Below are 17,564 nucleotides of genomic sequence, written 5' to 3'. Positions count from 1 at the left end.
GTGTCCATCCCCGAAACCAAACCTCAAGTTTTGGGTCCGCGCGGCCTTCTCTCGGTGAATTCCCGGACCGCCGCTCGGACAAAGTCGGACCGAAGAATTTGGCCAAATGAGCCCCGCTCGGCACCTGTCCGCCCTTTTGATGAGTTCCCTTGAATAGTGCAAGGTTTGATTTGCCTTCGGCTTCCAAGCAAAGCGACCGCACACCGCTCGGCGTCCGACGAGCTCGTCGCCGCCTGGCGGCGGCTGCGCGCTCGTCCACCGCGAAGACATTTTCTCCTACCTCTTTCTTTAGTTCGGATTTGGCGCCTTTGCCTATTTCTTCGCGTCAACAAGTTGGGAGGACAATCGACGCACGACACTCATGTTGTTATCTTGAAGATAGCAGGAAACAAATGTGCTCTTATGCGAATTGACGTGGTCCGCACTCCGGCCAGCTTAAACGGCGACACGCACACACTCCAACTGAGGTTTTCACGTGTTACAAAACTAACAAAACAAACTCCTCAAACCCTTAACAAGCAGCTGATGCCACGCGGCAAGACGAACGAACGGCGCGCGACGTCTACGTTGCGGCGGAATGGAACGGTGACGTTAACGTGCGGACTTTGTCCCGCTTGTTCATCAGCGATCGATGGATACGTGCGCAAAAGCGTCTGGAAAGAACACTCCGAACCGCCATTCTTAAATGAGGCCTGCTCAAGGCGTGTCACTTTTCTGTTTCTTTTTCGTGCCTCTTTGTCATCATTCACCAAACTGCCTTCGCGGGATTTTCTTCACCAATATTTTTGTCCTCGCAACGAGGGGACGGAACCTCTCGTTGGCTTCAAACCAAACCTACGGCAAGCTAAGCTCCTCCGATGCCAAGTCGGCGTGGCGTAGCGCGCCAGCGGGCAAGTTGCAAGACTCCCGAGTCCGGAGGGGACGGAACCTCTCGTTGGCTTCAAACCAAACGTGGCGGCAAGCTAAGCTCCTCCGATGCAAAGTCGGCGTGGCGAAGCGCGCCAGCGGGCAAGTTGCAAGACTCCCAAGTCCAATGTGGTGAACCGGTGCAATGCAAGCTTTACTCTTTCTATTTATATTGAAATCTGCTTTTTGTTTATTTGTATTTCGAGCTGACTTGGCGTCAAGTCACGTTCTGCTGTCCGTGGAAGGAAAAGCGAATAAATGCTTTGAAGAGCGTCTTTTTGGCTCCGCCTTCGCTCGGCCTCCACCCCGGTCGCGGGCTCCCTCTAGCGGCGCGCCCAACAATTACTGGATGAAACGGTCCAACTGCGCCTGCGCCGCAACACCTTGCGATGGACTCGGGATGTCCGTTTTCATTTTCCGTATGACGCAGTGGCTTACGATCAGGTTCCATCTGGACTCGAAATTCTACGTGGAAGCGCATTGCTGGGGCAGCAGGGAAAAAAATCCACCAAAGTTGTCATGTAAAAGCGTGAAAAAACGTGAAAAGTCCAAAATGTGACGTGGACGGCCTCTCGGAGGACAGCCCGACAACCTTGGTGCCATCCTGCAATTTGACATCATAGTTTTCACGTTTGTACACGATTATCTTCACATTTTTACACCATTTTAGTGTTCTTTTTTCCTAGAGTGGCAGCAATACCTTCAGTCGTCGTTTTTTTTTTTTTTTTTGGGGGGGGGGGGGGCTATTTTCAAATATAAACACACATACGCATCTTCAAGTTTTTAAGAACGTGTGTTTTGACTAATTTGCCCCCCGCCCCCAGTTTATTAAGAAACATGTCATTGACTCCGATTGACTGCTTAGGTCAATAAACACAAATTGTCAAGCGGCCTCATCATTTGGAGGCCGGCACACTGACGCGAAGTCGAGCACCGGCTCGTCTGTTCTCACGTGCCCTCCGACCCGTGCCCGTTTGCGCTGTCGACCAAGACGAGCGACGGGGAGGCGGGCGGAAGAAGCTCTGTCACTTGAAGGCCGTCGTACGCCCTTTGATTTTTTTTTTTTGGGGGGGGGGCGTGTTCTCGGCCGGATCGATGCCGTTTGTCTTGTTGACGAGGCAGGCTAATAATTGACGGACGGTGTCCTCGGAGGCTTGTTTAGCTGCCGCGGACTTGGGGAGACAACATTGTGTGTTCGGGACGGTCAGGATGAACCTTTGCCTTCTCCTGCCGCTTCTCCTCATCTGTCCCTCCAACTGGGTGAGTTTTTCCCCCGCTTCTCGGTGTCTTCATCTTCTTTGACTCGTTTGGTTTTCCTGCCGATCAACATCACCGATGGCCAAATCATTTGACACTTAGTCTGTTGTTCCCTTAGCCGCTATGGTTAGAGGAAGGAACAAAAGGTCATCTTGTGACCTCCTGACTGGCGACCCCAGCTTCAAACCGAACCTGCAGTGGCCTCGGAACTGCAGAGATGACTGGGAGAGAAGAAAGGCAGAAGCTATTAATGGACGCGCTATTTCGACCAATGGCCCCCCCCCCAAAGAGCTTTGCCTTTCGGTCCACTAGCTTAATGCTATCAGCATCCATGTTGCGGTGCTACGCATGTAAAAAGACAAGTGAATAGCCATATCAGGGGGAAACGAGTCCTCCGGTAATTCGGCTACTTCGCTTTAAACCTAAAAAAAAAAAAACAAAAAATGCTCCAGGAATTGTTCTCTAGTTTTTGGTACTTAGTTCAACGGTCATATATACCTGATGCTCTCCGAAGACCGACTGAGGCGTATTACTGCTGTACTGCTGAGCTTAGACGAGCTGAGACATCTCGGTGAAACGTTAGAGAAGAGCAGATACTGAAATGTTGGGCAGGCGCTCCAAGTTCTTCATGACGCTTGTTGTGTGACTGCGCCCCCTGCAGGAGGTGACCTGGGCGGCGACCGACCCCGACGACTTTTTGGGTCCGGAGGAGTGTCTCGGCAGGAAGTAGGTGGCGCCGTTTGGCCGGCCGGCGGCAGCGACGTGCGCTCAAGGCCACTTGTGCTTGCAGGCCCACGCGTGCCTCCTGTGACCTGGTCTTTTGCGCCCCGTGGGAGCGATGCATCGAGGGACGTTGCTCCTGCAAGCCGCCGTATTTGTGTCCCACCGAGGACATCACCCCCGTTTGCGGGCGGGACGGCCGCCTCTACCGCTCCTACTGCCAGGTAGCTCTCGTTTGGCAGCCTTGGGGGGAGGGGGGTGGGGGTCTGACACTTTTTGGGTCCTCCGCCCCACCTCACAATGCCAGTGCCACTTAAGCCCGTTTATGGTGAGTTGAGGAGCTTCATTTGGACAAGAGTAGTGCTTCGCCGACATTTTGTGGCATGTTGGTGCCAAGGAACGACGGGGTGTCAAAATGAGTTGAGGTGCTTCGTTCGGACAAAAGTAGCGCGACAAACCCGGGCTGCGCGTGCCACGCGGGCGGAATGTTTCTGCAGCACATTGGCCGGCCCCGCGAGGGAAGTGGACTTGAATTTTGGAGCGGAGAGATTCAGCTTGGCGAGCGAGAGACCGAAAGCAACGTCGCGCCGATTTGTTTGCGCGAAAGTTGTCTGACCTTTTGGCCTTTGTGTGTGGCAGGCCATGGCCTTGTCGTGTCGCAGCGGCAAGTCGGCCATGTCCCACTTTGACCAAGCGTGCTCAGGTTTGCTCCCGACGTCGCCTCGGCTCGCCGGCTTCCCGCCGCCCGGAAACACTGGACTTTGCCTTTTGTGGTGCCCGCAGAGGAGCAGCCCAAGTTCCGGAGTTTCCTGGATCCCCACACGGGCGCGCTCAGCCTCTTCGTCCCCGAGCAAGCCGGCGTGGGCGGGGGCAAGCGCTTGCTGGTTTGCGGGCAGAGCTGGGACATGGCCGCCGCCAACGTGGCCTGCAAGGATCACGGGCACCCGCTGTGAGAACGCGTCGCAAACACGCTCGCCAAAGCCTCTCCCACGCCTGCACAAAGGAACCGCTCTCACATTGAGCGCTATGACGTTCATCTGCTCTGCTCATTGGTACACTTAGGATGAAGGTTTTTTTTCTTTTTTGTGGGGGGGGGGGTTACGCCCCTTTCCCCGGACAATTGTCTTTTTTTGGGTGAAGAGGAAAAAGTGACAGTTTGGGCTGTCACTTGAGCCTTCGTCGGAGCCGTCACTGCTTCCCGGTGACGTGACCGCTTGGGGAAATGAGCCTCCCCGAAGCGGACGCGGCCGGGCCGATCGGAGTTTTTCCTCTTCGCCAAAAGAGACCGTTGCCTGAAAGAAAGAAACCCTGAAAGCACTCGCCTGACAAGTATTTGCTCGCAGACGAGCGAACCCTCCCCTCACGTGCACGCGTGGAAGCCGCCGGCATGAAACTGGTCGGGGTCAGCACCTTGCCGGCCTGCAAGCTAAGGGCGCGTTGTCGGCGTCTCTGTCCCGCAGCGGCGCCGCGTCCGCCGGCTCCGTGGCCTCCGGTCCCCTGAGGCGAGGTGGTCACGCCCTCTCGCCGTTGCCCGACCGCTGCGTCATCGTTCGCTGCCGGGGCTTCGAGACGTCGCTGGCCGAGTGCGTCATCCACGACGGCGTCCGGGTCGGCGAGGGCCGGGTTGCCACGGCGACCTGCTACGACCGCAACGAGGCGCCCCGAGGTAGGAGGGAGGGCCGCCGATGGAAACCTTTCAGGATCGGTTCTGCTCGCCGCTCGGGGCGCTCTCAGAAACGCTCTCTCCTCCCGACGTGAAACTTGAGCGCTGCGCACTCGCGATCGCTCTCGCGATCGCTCCAGTCGACGCAGCACTTTGCGCGTGAGAGTGTCACCCGAGCGCGCGCGAATGAACGCACGGCGGCCGCCCGTCCGCCCGCCCGCTCCCTCCCCACTAGAGTGCGGCTTCGCGTGCGTCAACGGCAAGTGCGTGTCCGCCAACCAGACGTGCGACGGCATCGACGACTGCGGCGACCTCAGCGACGAGATGTGCTGCAAACGTAAGCGCCCACTCACGCGTCCGAGCGCGCGTCCACTTTGCGCCCTGACGCCGATTGTGCCCCCCCGCCCGCGCCAGGCTGCAGGAGGGGCGCCTTCCGCTGCGACTCGGGCGTGTGCGTGCAGGCCGACGCGCTGGCTGACGGACAGATGGACTGTTTGGCGGGAGAAGACGAGGCGCCGACGCACGGTGAGAAATTTGACCTTTTCACATTTGGCGTGGCGGGAAACAACAAAAAAAAAACCAACATCGTCCAAGTGTTATTCATCCATTTGTGAACGCACAGGCGCCGATTCACATCATGAGTTTCCGAAATTCACACCTTGCAGGCTATTGGTTTTCTCATTCCCCAAATTTTCAACCAAAAGTTTCCGAACACATTGGCCTCGTTGCCATTTGAAGTCCTCAACCGGGCCAAAATTGAGCCCAAATTCAACCTTGTCACCCACCCAAAGCGGCCCCTCTTTTGGCATCAATGACACGTGCGACAAAACCGATTCACACCATGGCTCGCATTTGAAATGAACAATTTGTCCACTCATTGCCATCCCACATCGTTCCACGTGCATCCAAATGGTTTGGGTTTTTCAATGGGGGTCAGCATTCACGAGCAATTGGTCCAGAAATTGCAAATATCTCCCGATGAGCGCCGCGGAACGTCAAGAGAAGCGGGAAGTGATCCATCTCTAATGTCGCGCAGAGCCGGCCGGGACGGAGATGAACGTCACAGGTAGGCACCGGGGAAGGATCCCGCCAGAGGCTTCCGCCACGTTGGCCACTCATCGCCTCCTTCCATCTCCTTCTCGCAGAGTACATCTCTCCTAGGAAAGGTTTGTCCTCTTGAAGTGCACGTTCCAAAGACATGGGTGGGAGTGGGGGGGGTGACGTTGCGGTGCCCTGCTGAATGGGCAAGTTTTGCTCACGTAGAAACGCGCGCCAACCGTGCCCACCTGGAGTCCAAGTTGCAGTGCGGCATTGCCAATTTGACGGCCGCGCACGACAGCAGCGTGGGGGACCGAGCCGGCCGCGTCAAGAGAGTCGTGGGCGGCGTCGCGGCCAACCGGGTGAGTTTGCGGCCCGTCGCCGGGCGTCGCCGTCGGGCTTGACGCGCGTGTCGTGTCGCGTCGCCGCCACGCAGACGCAGATCCAGTGGCAGGTGGGCCTGGAAGACAACGGCAGGATCAACTGCGGGGGAACTTACATCGGAGGCTGCTGGGTCGTCACGGCGGCGCACTGCGTCAGGTGCGACCGCGCCGAGCCGTTTGGGGAGTGTTTTGACATGGCCCGCATCCACGCGAAGGTCCCGCGCTCGCGTCCGCCGTGCTTAGCGGCGGAGGAGCGGTCGCTTCGGCCGAGGTTTTGTACTCGCGACGCGCTTTGCCCCGTCTTTCCAGACCCAACCCGTCGGCCTACCGGGTCAAGTTTTCCATCTGGAAGAAGTCGACGCCTCAGGACACCACCGACATCATCCCCGTGGGCAACGTCATCATTCACCCCAGGTGGCGCCGCCGCCCGGCTCGCCGGGCTTTGCGGCCGTGGCCTTCACCGATGTCGTCCCGCAGGTACAACGCCAGCACGTACGAGAACGACATCGCGCTGGTGCGGCTCAAGGACCTCCCGGAGGAGCCGGGCAAGTGTATGGTGGACAACCCCGCGGTGAAGCCCGCCTGCGTGCCCTGGTCGCCGCGGCTCTTCGGCGCCAACCACACGTGCAGCATCTCGGGCTGGGGCCGCACGTCAGGTGCGTGCGCGCTCAACCTTTCTCTTTCTTGTAGATGTTTACCTTCAGCTCAGAGTGACCCCCCCCCCCCAAAAAAAAAACAACACAATTTGACAAGCACATGCCCAAATCTGTGAGCGGATTCACCACAATCCACAAAGCGAAGCAAAAAATCTGTGCGGCCGAGACCCCCCGAGTGGCCTCGCTCGTATTCCGGCCCCCGCCGAAACCCAGCGGCGGGGTTGACGCGGCATCTTGTCGGTGTTGCAGTGGGGAAAGCCTCGCAGGTTCTGCTGTGGGCCAACGTGTCCCTCATCCACGACTGCCAGCGCTTCTACAAGGACCGCTTCAGACCCGGCATGATGTGCGCCGGTCAGTGTGTCGGACCGTCACGGCGCCGTTCGCGCCCGTGCCGCTGACGTGTCCGCGTTGAAATGGGCGTGCGTGCGTGCGTGCGTGCAGGTGACCTGGACGGCAACGTGGACTCCTGCCAGGGCGACAGCGGCGGCCCCCTGGTGTGTCAGGACCACCTGGGCGTGTCCTACCTGTGGGGCATCGTCAGCTGGGGCGATCAATGCGGCCAGCCGGGGTTGCCGGGCGTTTATACGCAGGTGATGCACATAAGGCCGGTTTGGCCGAACCGGCGTGCGTACGCCGTGCGTGTACGTATGCACGCCGGCTTTCATTTCTAATCGGCGGGCTGACTGGGAGGAACAATCATTATGACTGACATGAATTTTATTGTTATTATTATTATTTTTTACACAGATGCTCCTATTTGGTAGAAAAAGATCCCGATAAATGGTGAATCATACGGTTATTTAAAAAAATACATAGAATGAATGAGAACTTCTTTTTGGTCCCTTAACACAACAATGAAACTATGGATTGCAAGCAGAACATGCTTTCCAAACTTTGTTCTTCTTTAACTTTGCAAGAGAGGAAAAAATATTGGCAGATTTTTTTTTTTTTTTTGGTCTAATTTTCGAATTTTTTTGAAGCGTTTTGGTTATGTGTTTATGTGTCAAGTAAAAAAAAAAAGGCTGATATTTGCCTTTTTAAAAGGGCTACGATCGATTCAATCGGCAAGTCGCAAAATCAATTGGGCCCCGTTTTGTGGGCGTGAGAATGATGTTTGCATTGGCTGGACGGCACACGACCACACAACCCCAACTAATCATCAATGCTCATGATAACCACCACGCAGCCGCCCCCCCCACCCCCCTCCCCCCAACACACACACACACCCACGCCCCTCGCGGTGGACTTGGGACCAGCCGGCCGTCTCCCGGTCGACCGCGATGGACGGTTTTTGGTTGGGCCCTCCTGCTCTCCATCCCTTACCCTTTGCTCGTCTGCAGGTGGCGCACTACTTTGAGTGGATCCGCCTGCAGACCGGCTGGCCCGCCGTCACCAAGTTCAACTCGTGATGGGCACCGTCATCATCATCATTTTATCTTCATTGTCAGCTGTTTTTGTTTGAAGGTGCCAGTGGAGGTGTCATTAAATGTCATTAAATGCACAGCATGAAAGATGCCAGGGGGGGCGCTATGGAATGATTTGGAGGGTTGCAAGAGTTTTAGACTTTTCATGCCAGTTAAATTCCTATTTTATTTTCACTATTTTAGGGCAACTCGTTTTGATCTGGATTTTTAGAACGCGTTTGTCAGTTTTTAATAGATCGAAAAGTGTGTGTGAGAGTGTGTGTGCATGTGTGTGTACATACAATATATCTATGAGTGTGTGTGAGAGTGTGTGTGTGTGTGTGTGTATATACAAAATCTATCTATCTATCGATCTATCTATCTATATATATAGATATATATATCTATATATATATAGCTAGCTAGCTAGCCGCACGCCCAGTATCGCAAAAAGCGGCATTCACACAGCCAGTTTGCTCAGGTTTATTGTCTGCTTGCACGCACGACCGTTCAAAAGCTCGGCACATCAGAGAACAGCAAAGCACCGATGACAGCAATGATTGCGGGGCTCATCACAACAACAGCACCACCGCGGTGCGACCCCGTTGTGTCCGCAAAACGGCGCAGGTGGCCCGTCTATGTGCATCGGATAGTGCCGTTGGTGATGGACGGCGCCCTGCACAGGCCTTTGCCCTCCACCTGGAAGCCGCAACCCTTGTAGTTGGCCACACCCTCGGCGTCCACCAGTAGGCCGGGCTGAACGTGATCCCACACCCGCTGCTTGGCCTTCAGCTCCCGGTCAGGTTCACCTGCTCAACACACACACGCACACAGACTGGTGACTAGTCCATTGCCTTGCCATTGATTGGCGACCCGTCCATCATCTGCCAATAATTCAAATCGTGAGCAATTCTTCCAAAGACGGTTTGACGATGTTTCCTGTCCAAACTAAATTGTGTATTTGAAAGAAGCCATGTTGCCTTCATGAGAGCCCGCCATCTTAATGCTAACCTGGAACGGAAAATGCCGCTGAGATGCTAACGTTAGCTTCGCAGTTTCCAAACTCTTTGAACGATGCTTATTTGAACCGATGGTGGAGCAACCCCAATAGTCGTCATATAAGAGGAAACACGAGGCGCGTATTCTTGATGGTCTGTGAAGAATAACTCATTTGACAGCATCTTCCTGAGTCCTTTGGAGAAGTCGTCGTCTTCTTCTCCGTTCACTGTGTTATGCTGCCTCCCAGTGGCCGAGGCGGTCACAACAGAGGAACCGTCCCTCAATTAGCGCAATGAAATCAATGCAATGACAGTTTTGTCTGACAGGAGACCGGCCTGTTGTCTGTCAGTACGGGCCTCGCGGGCGACCAAATCAACCTTTCACGTCCCTTTTCTGTCCGAAACGCTGTCAGCGGATAAATGGAGGAAAACGGCGCCAACGGTTGGTTACCCGGGTAGTTGAGGAAAGTGACTCTGTCTCCAGGGTTGGAACCCGCCGGCGGGGCCAGCAGCTCGACCGGGCCGTCGGACCGGAAGCAGCGCAGGAGGCGGGCCTGCGAAGCCGCGCCCCTCACTTTGCAGGCCTTGACGTTGCAGAGCAGGACGGCGAGCGAGCCGGCGAGCTGCCGGGCAAAGGAAAATGAGTGACACAACTAAGCGAACGGTGGGCGAGACCAAAAAGAAGAAGTAACCGGTTGTTGGTCACCCGGGCGGCGCTTGCCGACGACCGGGCGCGGGGCTTTCTCTCCCACGTCGACGTCGTGAACAGTCAGACTCGCCGCACGCGGGTGGCGGCGAACGCCGAGGATACGTCCGACTCTCAGGTCCAGGCGGGAGACGTCAACTGCGGGGGCCGCCGGTGGCGGCGGCAGGAGCGCTTCGGGAGCGGCTGTGCAAAAGAGAGCTTTGCGGTGACGCTGCGAGATGTCCACCACAGCGGGAGCGCAAGCAGAATTTGGGGCTCTCGCGTCACCCGAGTGGTCGGCGACTGATCAGCAGCAACGCTTGTCTTTGCCCAAATGGAGGCGTGGCCTGTCGCTAAGTGGCTTCCTTTCAATTGCTATATCTATTTCTCTCCTCTTTGCCTACCAGTCGCCTGGAGGTCGACCGAGCGGGACGGCGACGCGGCGGGGGCGGGCGAAGCGGCTGGATTGGCGGCTCTGCTCGGTGAGACGAGGGCCTTAGCTGGAGGAAAGGGAGACAAAGGGGAGAAGAAGGCTTCCCGAGCAATCGCCCGCGAGCGCTCGTACCCACGCGTCTCCTCTGCTTGTCGCGGAGCTCGTGCCGCAGCTCCTCGATGTCCTTCTTCAGTTTGCCGTTTTCCACCAGCAGCTTCTTCTGCTCGCGCACGGACGCCTGCAGGACTGCCAAAAGCCCCCGAGCGGTCACCGTTCCGCCCACCTCAAGTGATGGGATGCTCTGAGGAAAAAAACGCTTACGAGCTTTCTCTCTGGCCAGCAGCGCGTGCGTTTGGAAGTACTCCACCATCTTCCCGCCGTCTTCGGGATCCAACTTCATCAGGGCCGCAGAAAGGCTGAAAAAGAGCCCAAACCTCAATGCTTTTTGCGTGTCGAATCACCGCTGACTTTGGGCAAGAGGACGGATGCACCTTGGACCGGTAGCTGTAGCGATGGGCCAAATGAAAACCCCGATTGACAGCGTGAAGCTTATCGCTTGATGATGCCAGCGAGCAAATGAAGCAAGATCGCTTCATGCCATATGCAGACCAATTGTCCGGAGAGCCTCAATGATTCGCAAAGCTTCATTTGGCCACATTCTTTCAGAATACCTCAAAGCATTTCAAGATTTCATCTCTTTGACTCGCCACTGTACACCGGGTGACAGTCGAGAGTTCATGTGAATGAAGCAACAAGTCGTGAACATTTCGCTGAAGCAATGAGTCCTCGGTGGTTCAGGGGGCTTCATTTTGCCCATCATCACTGGTTGCCGTTCCATTGCGTGGCACGTACGGGAAAACAGCCATCCGTCCATTTTCTATAGCATCTTACGTCTGCAAAAAAAAGTCCTCACGTGGCAAGCACTCGACAGCTGTGCTCGCTCAAAATAACTTTGGCTGTCAAGGCGCATGCGCACACTCCGAACAAGCGAGACTAATTGTAAACACACACACACACACGGACACACACTCACACACGGACACACACACACACGCGCATACAAACACAACAGTAACACCTGTTGGTACAGTTTCGCATTCTCTTAATATTGAGAAACACACACACACACACACACACACGTTCTCCAATTCCAATCACAGACATCTGTGCGCTGCACATACACGCACACTCGCACAGACTTTCCAACCTGGGATGAAACATGTTGTCCGACTCCATGTCTCCGAGCTCTGTGGTTCCTTACGCCGACAGAGGCATTTGTCCATCAGCTGTCCCAGTCTATCTTCTCAGCTCCGGGAGCCACGCCTCCCCACACAAAAACAGCCAATTCTGCTGTTTTATAAATATATATGTACGACATCCACTTTTATTCTTATTTTGATCACCCGTTTCACATAAAGGAGCCCCATGCTTATTCATACATTATTAAAACAAATCCAACGTCAAGACAAAAGTGAAAGCGTTTCAGTGTGCTCGTTACTTTCCTCTGGTGGAATATAAACAAACTGCATCCAACTAATTGTACTGTACCAAAACAGACCGCTGGCATGTGTTATTGACCCAAATTCACACTGTTAAAACATGACACTTTGTTTAAAAAAAAAATGGTGTAGACAAATTACAAAAGGACAAAAATACGATGGTTAGTATAGTTAATTGTTTTGTTTCGTTTCCGGTTTTTTAAAGTGTATCACCGTTCCGTTGATTTACCGAAAACAACGAGTCTGGTCGAACTGAACTGGTTAAATATGAGATGATATCATTTTAATTTCACAAAATAATTTTAAACCACTGTGTTTTCACACGAACACACACATACAGTATATGTACCTACATTTATCCACTATTGAGCCGGGTAGGTATTTATTCTGATATTTCCGGGCTTCCGTAGAGCGAATCCTGTCGGTTTTTTTTTACGTCAAAAAACGAGTTTGTCCGAACTCAGGTGAGTCACGGAGTGCAGAGGGGGCGTAACCGGTAGTAGACGTCGAACAACGACCGTGTCGGCTCGCAACGCGTCCAAGTCGAACCAACACCATCCCCGAGTTTGCCAAAGAGCGAAAAGAGTTGACTTTGTGGGCATTCCGATCCCCTCCGGCACCCTCGGCTGAAGCGGTGAGTGTGTGCTTGTTCACTTGTGCTGTTTTCGTGACGCCAAAGTGTCTTCAACCCGTCCCGACAGGTGTCTTTCTCATTTCCGGTCTGAGCCTCTTTGAAGGACGCCAACGATTTCATTGCCATTTTTTTCCTTTAAAACGCTTCTCGTGGCTCAAGACGAGTAAAGGATGGTTGCCTTTATTATCGGCCTCAATGGTGCAACGAAAAAAAAAAATTCACGTTTGTTTCACACTCCTATTGTTGTTTCTTAATGCCTAGCCTACTCCCCTTATTATTATTATTATTTTAATGGGTCAAAACAGTGAGATCACGCCCAATGTTGCCGAATGGGCTTTAATTAGAGTCTCCTGATATTGATTTGAGAGGCGTAAACAGGAAGTCGCGTTCAATGCCTGACCGGGAGTGTCTTTTTTTTGTTTTGGTTTCCCGACGTTCCAATAAAGAGAGCAAGTCATCATTATCGTTTCGATCCTCACTTTAAAGTTTAGAGTTTTAAAATCTCCCTCTCACCACACGCACACACACGCACACGCACGCGCATTTGCATTTAAAAGAAAGAGAAAGAGTAATTACCTGGGTTTCTTCATAAATTAGTTGTAAAAGGTGTTTGGACTTTAATCTAAGTCGGTGGTTCATCTAACAAAACAAAAAAACCCCAAGAAAACGCAGCTCTTCAAGCACCACCATCATGACCACCATAAAAATACAGAAGCGTTGTGGGCAAAACGAAGGGGAGATATTATTACCCAAATGTATATTTGACATTGTTAGACCTTTTTAAGGATTTGATTCTGACGTCACTTTCAGTCGACAGCAGGGGGCGATAATGCATAAAAAAAAAAAAGTCAGACAAGCGTGGATTTCATTCACCCGTCCGCAGGGCCAGCGGTTGCGTATCGAATTGGCTCACTCGCGGACTGGAATCTTCTGCGTGCGTTAAAGAGCCGATGACTTGTTGATTTGCAGTTTTTCGACCCACTTTCCTGAACCAGCGTCATTTGACAAGCGCCGTCGGGAAGCGTTGGGACGGCGTTCGGAGTCGCGGTCATCCCAGAGAGCGCCATGGCGGCCTCGGGTCTGATCCAGGACGACGACGACGACCACATCCGCCCCCACGTGGAAGTGAGCGTCACGGCAACGGCGCCCTCCTCGCCCGCTCGCCCGGACGGCAGCCCCGCGTCCCCGCCCGCGGCCGACGCCCCGGACGGCAGGAGCAAGCGCAGCAAAATGAGCGGTCTCCTCCAGCAGAACCAGCTGGTCCAAAGCCTGAGCAGCGGCCTCAAGCGCCACTGCGACTACGTCAAGATCTCCATGCGTGAGGAGCGCGCCGACCGCCTCCCCAAGGAATGGTGGAAGACGGGCGTGGCCTTCCTCTACGCCGTCTTCAACTTGATCTTCACCACCGTGGTCATCACCATCGTGCACGAGAGGGTGCCCGACAAGTCCGTGAGCCCGCCGCTGCCCGACAAGTTCTTTGACTACGTGGGCCGCGTTCCCTGGGCCTTCACCGTCACCGAGGTCAACGGGCTGATCCTGGTGGGACTCTGGCTGGTCCAGTGGCTGCTCCTCAAGCACAGGTGAGACACGGGCCGTCCCGCGCTCAACCTCAAGAATCCCTCCCATGTCCTGATGATTTCATTTTTTTTCGCGTCGACACAAATGCATTCCGAGCTCGCGGAAGCCGACGTTTGGTCTATTTCCACCCAGACCCTCCGTTAGGCGATGATGCCTATCAAAAGTTTCATCCGGGGAACATCGCGGCATCCTCACATCTCGTCGTCAATAACCGGATATTGTCCGTCTATTGATGAGCGACGTCGAACAAAAGGAAACTTTGGCTTGTGAAGAACACGCAAGCAACTTTTCCTCGCGCAGTCCATCCAAATGCAATGGAAGTTTTCACCTTCCATGACTGTAATATTGTGGGACGTGGATGATGTTACGCATCCTCACATCTCGTCGTCAATAACCGGATATTGTCCGTCTATTGATGAGCGACGTCGAACAAAAGGAAACTTTGGCTTGTGAAGAACACGCAAGCAACTTTTCCTCGCGCAGTCTATCCAAATGTAATGGAAGTTTTCACCTTCCATGACTTTAATATTGTGGGACGTGGATGATGTTATGAAGGAGATTTTTTTGAATCATCCCCAACTATGCATTTGGAAAGAAATCCTCCCAACCGTGTTCATATTCCCAAAGCTTAATGAGACTATCTTGATTCGTTCCCACCAGGGCCCCACCCAGAGCCATTTTTTAAATCAGATTCAGAAAACTTTTTTTATCCCCGTGGGGCAATTAGAATTAAGGCCACTCCTGTTCCAATAACCCAAGAATTCATCAGCCGCTTACATTTGAAAATACAAATAGAATGAATGAAATCATTTCTGTTTTGGTCCCTGAACACTTACAACATTAAAAGCGATATGGAGAGAAAAATTGCCAGAAATCGGTCGGGTTTTTTTTTTTGAGGGGTTGGGGGGACAATGTTTGAATGTCATTATCTTTGTCTTATGTGGTCATGTATCAAAGTGTGTGTGTGTGTGGGGGGGGGGCTGCAGGGGGTGGCAACAAAAGCTGCAGATCACTCCCCATTTTAAAATTGCCAATGTCGGCCACGGCATTTATCAGTGGGGCGCGTCGTACCATTGTGCCAATTTCATTTCCTTCCCATCAGAGCCATTGTGGGACGCCGCTGCTTCTTCCTCATCGGAACACTCTACATGTACCGCTGCATCACCATGTACATCACCACCCTGCCCGTGCCGGGCCAACACATGGTGTGCGCGCCCAAGGTACGCAAACACCCGCGCGCGCTCCCTTGCCGTCATCACTTTGTGCTGATGCGTGTTGTCGTGGAAACCTACAGCTGTACGATGACTCGACAGGGAAGATCTGGAGGATTGTGCGGCTCATCTCCGGAGGAGGTCCGATATGCGTGCGCGCACACACACACACACACATTCGCGAACGGATGAATTCAAAGTGATTTGATACCATCATGAAAATCAGCATTGCACATGGGGAAACAAAACAGTGGTCCTAAAATAGAGCTTGGTGGCACCCCTTCACAGAAATTCAGGTAATTGGCAACCATAAGCCACCGGAGCTCAAGTTCTGCCAGATAAATAATTCTCGATTCAGTTATTATTATTGTTCACATGTTGTTCCAACCTTTTATTGATTTATTTTTACTCGACTTCCACTTGGAGCAGAGGTACAGATACTTGTGTGCAAACGACTGTTGTGAAATTGGAAGTACCGATTCAAGCGGTTGACCGAAATGTGCCGAAATACGCACGCAGGCTTATCTCTGACCGGCTCCCACATGATGTGCGGCGACTTCCTGTACAGCGGCCACACGGTTATGTTGACCCTGTCCTACCTCTTCATCAAAGAGTGTGAGTTGGCAAAAGGCACCGGCGCGCCTCCAGAGCCGGCGTGATCTAACCTGAGCCCGCCGCCCGCTGCAGATTCTCCTCGCTGGATGTGCTGGTACCAGTGGATCTGCTGGCTGCTCAGCGCTTCGGGCGTGCTCTGCATCCTGGTGGGGCACGAGCACTACAGCATCGACGTCCTGGTGGGATACTTTGTCACCACCAGGCTCTTCTGGTGGTACCACACCATGGCCAACACGCACGTAAGCACGCTCCCGCCCAAAGCCGCGTTTAGTCCTCAACCTCGTTCTCCGGCTTCAGGGCCAACCATGCGCCGCTGTGCTTTTTCAACTCACGCAAAAGAAGAATTGACATTTGGGAAACGACCGAATTGTGTTGCGGAGCAGCAGGGCGCGCACGATTCGTGCAAATCCGAGCAAAAGCGATGGCGTTGCGATGCTTTGTAGTAGGCTGCCCCGAGGACTTTTCAAAGTGTGCGAGACTCGAAAGCCTGAGCGACCATACCCGTAGACGCAGCGATGGAAAGAAGGCGCTCTTGGGATTCTTATCGCATCCGTTTTACGGACGATCCGCACGGCAGCTCGTGACGCGTTTCTGGTGGAAAGATTTGTCGGCGTATGAGCTTTCGCGTAGCCTTTACTCGAGCGGTGGCGAAATGAAGCTTCATGAAGCACCGAACCTTTCCAGCCGCTTGGTTTGCACATGGCTGAAAGAGCTTCGCCGTGCTTCTTTCGTGGTCACGGAGACCAAGCGGTAAAATAGAAACGAGACAGCGACCAGACGACCTCTGCGCGACGCAAGCCTGATTTCACAAATACTTCAGGGTACGTACCCGCATGTGCCGTCTCCCCCCCACACCCTCCCTTCCCTCCTGGCAGGCTCTCCGTCGGGCGCCCAACAACTTCCTGTCACGCACGTGGTGGAACCCCGTGTTCAACTTCCTGGAGCGAAACGTCCAGACGAACGTGCCCGTGGTCTTCTCGTGGCCGTTGACGCTGCCGTCCTCGTGCCGACAGCGCTACCGCATGGTGGAGGGCGGGAGGGACGAGTGAGGCGGCGGCGGCGCCCCCCGGTCACGCTCAAAACGCTTCTTTTTGTGGCTTCGGCTGACGGGCGAGGCGCCAACAAAGAGTCACCCACTCACTCAATCAACGTTGGACAGACTTGAAAAGCACACTGGTCCCGCCACGAGTTTCAAGAGCACAAAGCTTGCAGAGCTCAGCGCAACCTCCTCCTCGCTCTTTCCCGCCGACGGCTTCATGACGTCGGACGTGCGGTTTGTCTTGGCTTAGCTCTTAGCGTTTTGATGGCCGCGCCATCCGTCGTCCGGACTGCCGGCGAGTTGGCTCGATCAAGTCCGGCGCTTCTCTCCTTTACTGGACGACAAACCTTGCCGCGCAATCTCTCCATTTGTTCGCTTCCCCTCTTCGGCTCCCGAATGAAACGTGTTGCTGTTTCATGTTGTGATCGGAAAGACAATGAGCTCACACACGGTTGGGCGTCAATAAAGCCCGAGACATGGATATCGCTCTGTCGGGAGCTTTTATTCAACAAGCCACGGCGCTTCGCCGGGTTCCACAATCGACAGCCGCTCTCGGTTGTTGCGCTTTCTCTTCTCTTCATGAAACATTTGTCTGAGAGAAACTTAACAGCTTTTTGTTTGCTTGCAAGGAAGCCCCACGGCAGCATTCACTCCCCCCAAAAAGCAAACTTTTTTGTTTTATACAAAAAGAAGTGACAAGTTGGCAGCCTCCACGAAATACTCGATATTTCTTAAAATCGTACTGGCGAACCAATCTAGCAAAGTTCATTCGTATCTCTCGGTTTAAAAAAAAAAAAAAAAAAATTGTCAAATTGTGACGGCCGGCGTTTCAGTGCTGCGTCAGCC

The 17,564-nt window shown here is 53.8% G+C and overlaps 3 protein-coding genes and 1 long non-coding RNA gene across 4 annotated transcripts; 2 read left to right on the top strand and 2 right to left on the bottom strand.

Moving 5' to 3' along the window:
- Positions 1-721: 721 nt before the first annotated feature.
- Positions 722-1,023, bottom strand: LOC109508353 (uncharacterized). The gene is made up of 2 exons (XR_002166641.1): positions 929-1,023; positions 722-811 (listed from the first exon to the last, which is right to left on the bottom strand). It is a non-coding gene; the product is annotated as an uncharacterized LOC109508353 (long non-coding RNA).
- Positions 1,024-1,990: 967 nt separating this feature from the next.
- cfi (complement factor I) lies at positions 1,991-8,138 on the top strand. The gene is made up of 17 exons (XM_019858229.1): positions 1,991-2,166; positions 2,825-2,889; positions 2,954-3,107; positions 3,523-3,586; positions 3,667-3,832; positions 4,344-4,549; positions 4,782-4,883; positions 4,961-5,071; positions 5,583-5,612; positions 5,692-5,712; positions 5,810-5,946; positions 6,021-6,124; positions 6,277-6,381; positions 6,445-6,623; positions 6,873-6,974; positions 7,065-7,213; positions 7,964-8,138. The coding sequence occupies exons 1-17, from the start codon at positions 2,116-2,118 to the stop codon at positions 8,030-8,032; spliced, it is 1,815 nt and encodes a 604-aa protein (XP_019713788.1). The 5' UTR covers positions 1,991-2,115; the 3' UTR covers positions 8,033-8,138.
- A 357-nt stretch (positions 8,139-8,495) lies between these two features.
- Positions 8,496-11,499, bottom strand: LOC109508343 (aminoacyl tRNA synthase complex-interacting multifunctional protein 1-like). Its single transcript, XM_019858261.1, has 7 exons — positions 11,350-11,499; positions 10,464-10,558; positions 10,275-10,388; positions 10,094-10,209; positions 9,717-9,917; positions 9,476-9,647; positions 8,496-8,835 (listed from the first exon to the last, which is right to left on the bottom strand). Exons 1-7 carry the CDS (start codon positions 11,376-11,378, stop codon positions 8,663-8,665), a joined length of 900 nt encoding a protein of 299 aa, XP_019713820.1. The 5' UTR covers positions 11,379-11,499; the 3' UTR covers positions 8,496-8,662.
- Positions 11,500-12,092: 593 nt separating this feature from the next.
- On the top strand, positions 12,093-17,374 carry LOC109508334 (phosphatidylcholine:ceramide cholinephosphotransferase 2-like). Its single transcript, XM_019858236.1, has 7 exons — positions 12,093-12,275; positions 13,245-13,855; positions 14,956-15,073; positions 15,148-15,205; positions 15,584-15,679; positions 15,752-15,918; positions 16,555-17,374. Exons 2-7 carry the CDS (start codon positions 13,341-13,343, stop codon positions 16,726-16,728), a joined length of 1,128 nt encoding a protein of 375 aa, XP_019713795.1. The 5' UTR covers positions 12,093-12,275; positions 13,245-13,340; the 3' UTR covers positions 16,729-17,374.
- Positions 17,375-17,564: the final 190 nt, after the last annotated feature.

This window comes from Hippocampus comes, unplaced genomic scaffold, assembly GCF_001891065.2.
Source record: "Hippocampus comes isolate QL1 unplaced genomic scaffold, H_comes_QL1_v1.1 scaffold48, whole genome shotgun sequence".
Lineage (NCBI taxonomy): Eukaryota > Metazoa > Chordata > Actinopteri > Syngnathiformes > Syngnathidae > Hippocampus > Hippocampus comes.
The sequence above is the reverse complement of the archived record's forward strand: the minus strand, read 5'-3'. Positions and strand labels throughout refer to the sequence as shown.

Bases quoted from the DNA above. Each gene is read 5' to 3' on its own strand.
- cfi (XM_019858229.1), top strand. From the start codon at position 2,116: ATGAACCTTTGCCTTCTCCTGCCGCTTCTCCTCATCTGTCCCTCCAAC. The intron at 5,947-6,020 runs GTGAGTTTGCGG...GCCGCCACGCAG, and splicing joins GCGGCGTCGCGGCCAACCGG to ACGCAGATCCAGTGGCAGGT. The intron at 6,624-6,872 runs GTGCGTGCGCGC...TCGGTGTTGCAG, and splicing joins GGGCTGGGGCCGCACGTCAG to TGGGGAAAGCCTCGCAGGTT.
- LOC109508343 (XM_019858261.1), bottom strand. From the start codon at position 11,378: ATGGAGTCGGACAACATGTTTCATCCCAG. The intron at 10,559-11,349 runs GTTGGAAAGTCT...GCTCTTTTTCAG, and splicing joins GACAACATGTTTCATCCCAG to CCTTTCTGCGGCCCTGATGA. The intron at 8,836-9,475 runs GTAACCAACCGT...TGTGTTGAGCAG, and splicing joins CACTTTCCTCAACTACCCGG to GTGAACCTGACCGGGAGCTG.
- LOC109508334 (XM_019858236.1), top strand. From the start codon at position 13,341: ATGGCGGCCTCGGGTCTGATCCAGGACGACGACGACGACCACATCCGC. The intron at 15,206-15,583 runs GTCCGATATGCG...ATACGCACGCAG, and splicing joins GCGGCTCATCTCCGGAGGAG to GCTTATCTCTGACCGGCTCC. The intron at 15,919-16,554 runs GTAAGCACGCTC...CCCTCCTGGCAG, and splicing joins ACACCATGGCCAACACGCAC to GCTCTCCGTCGGGCGCCCAA.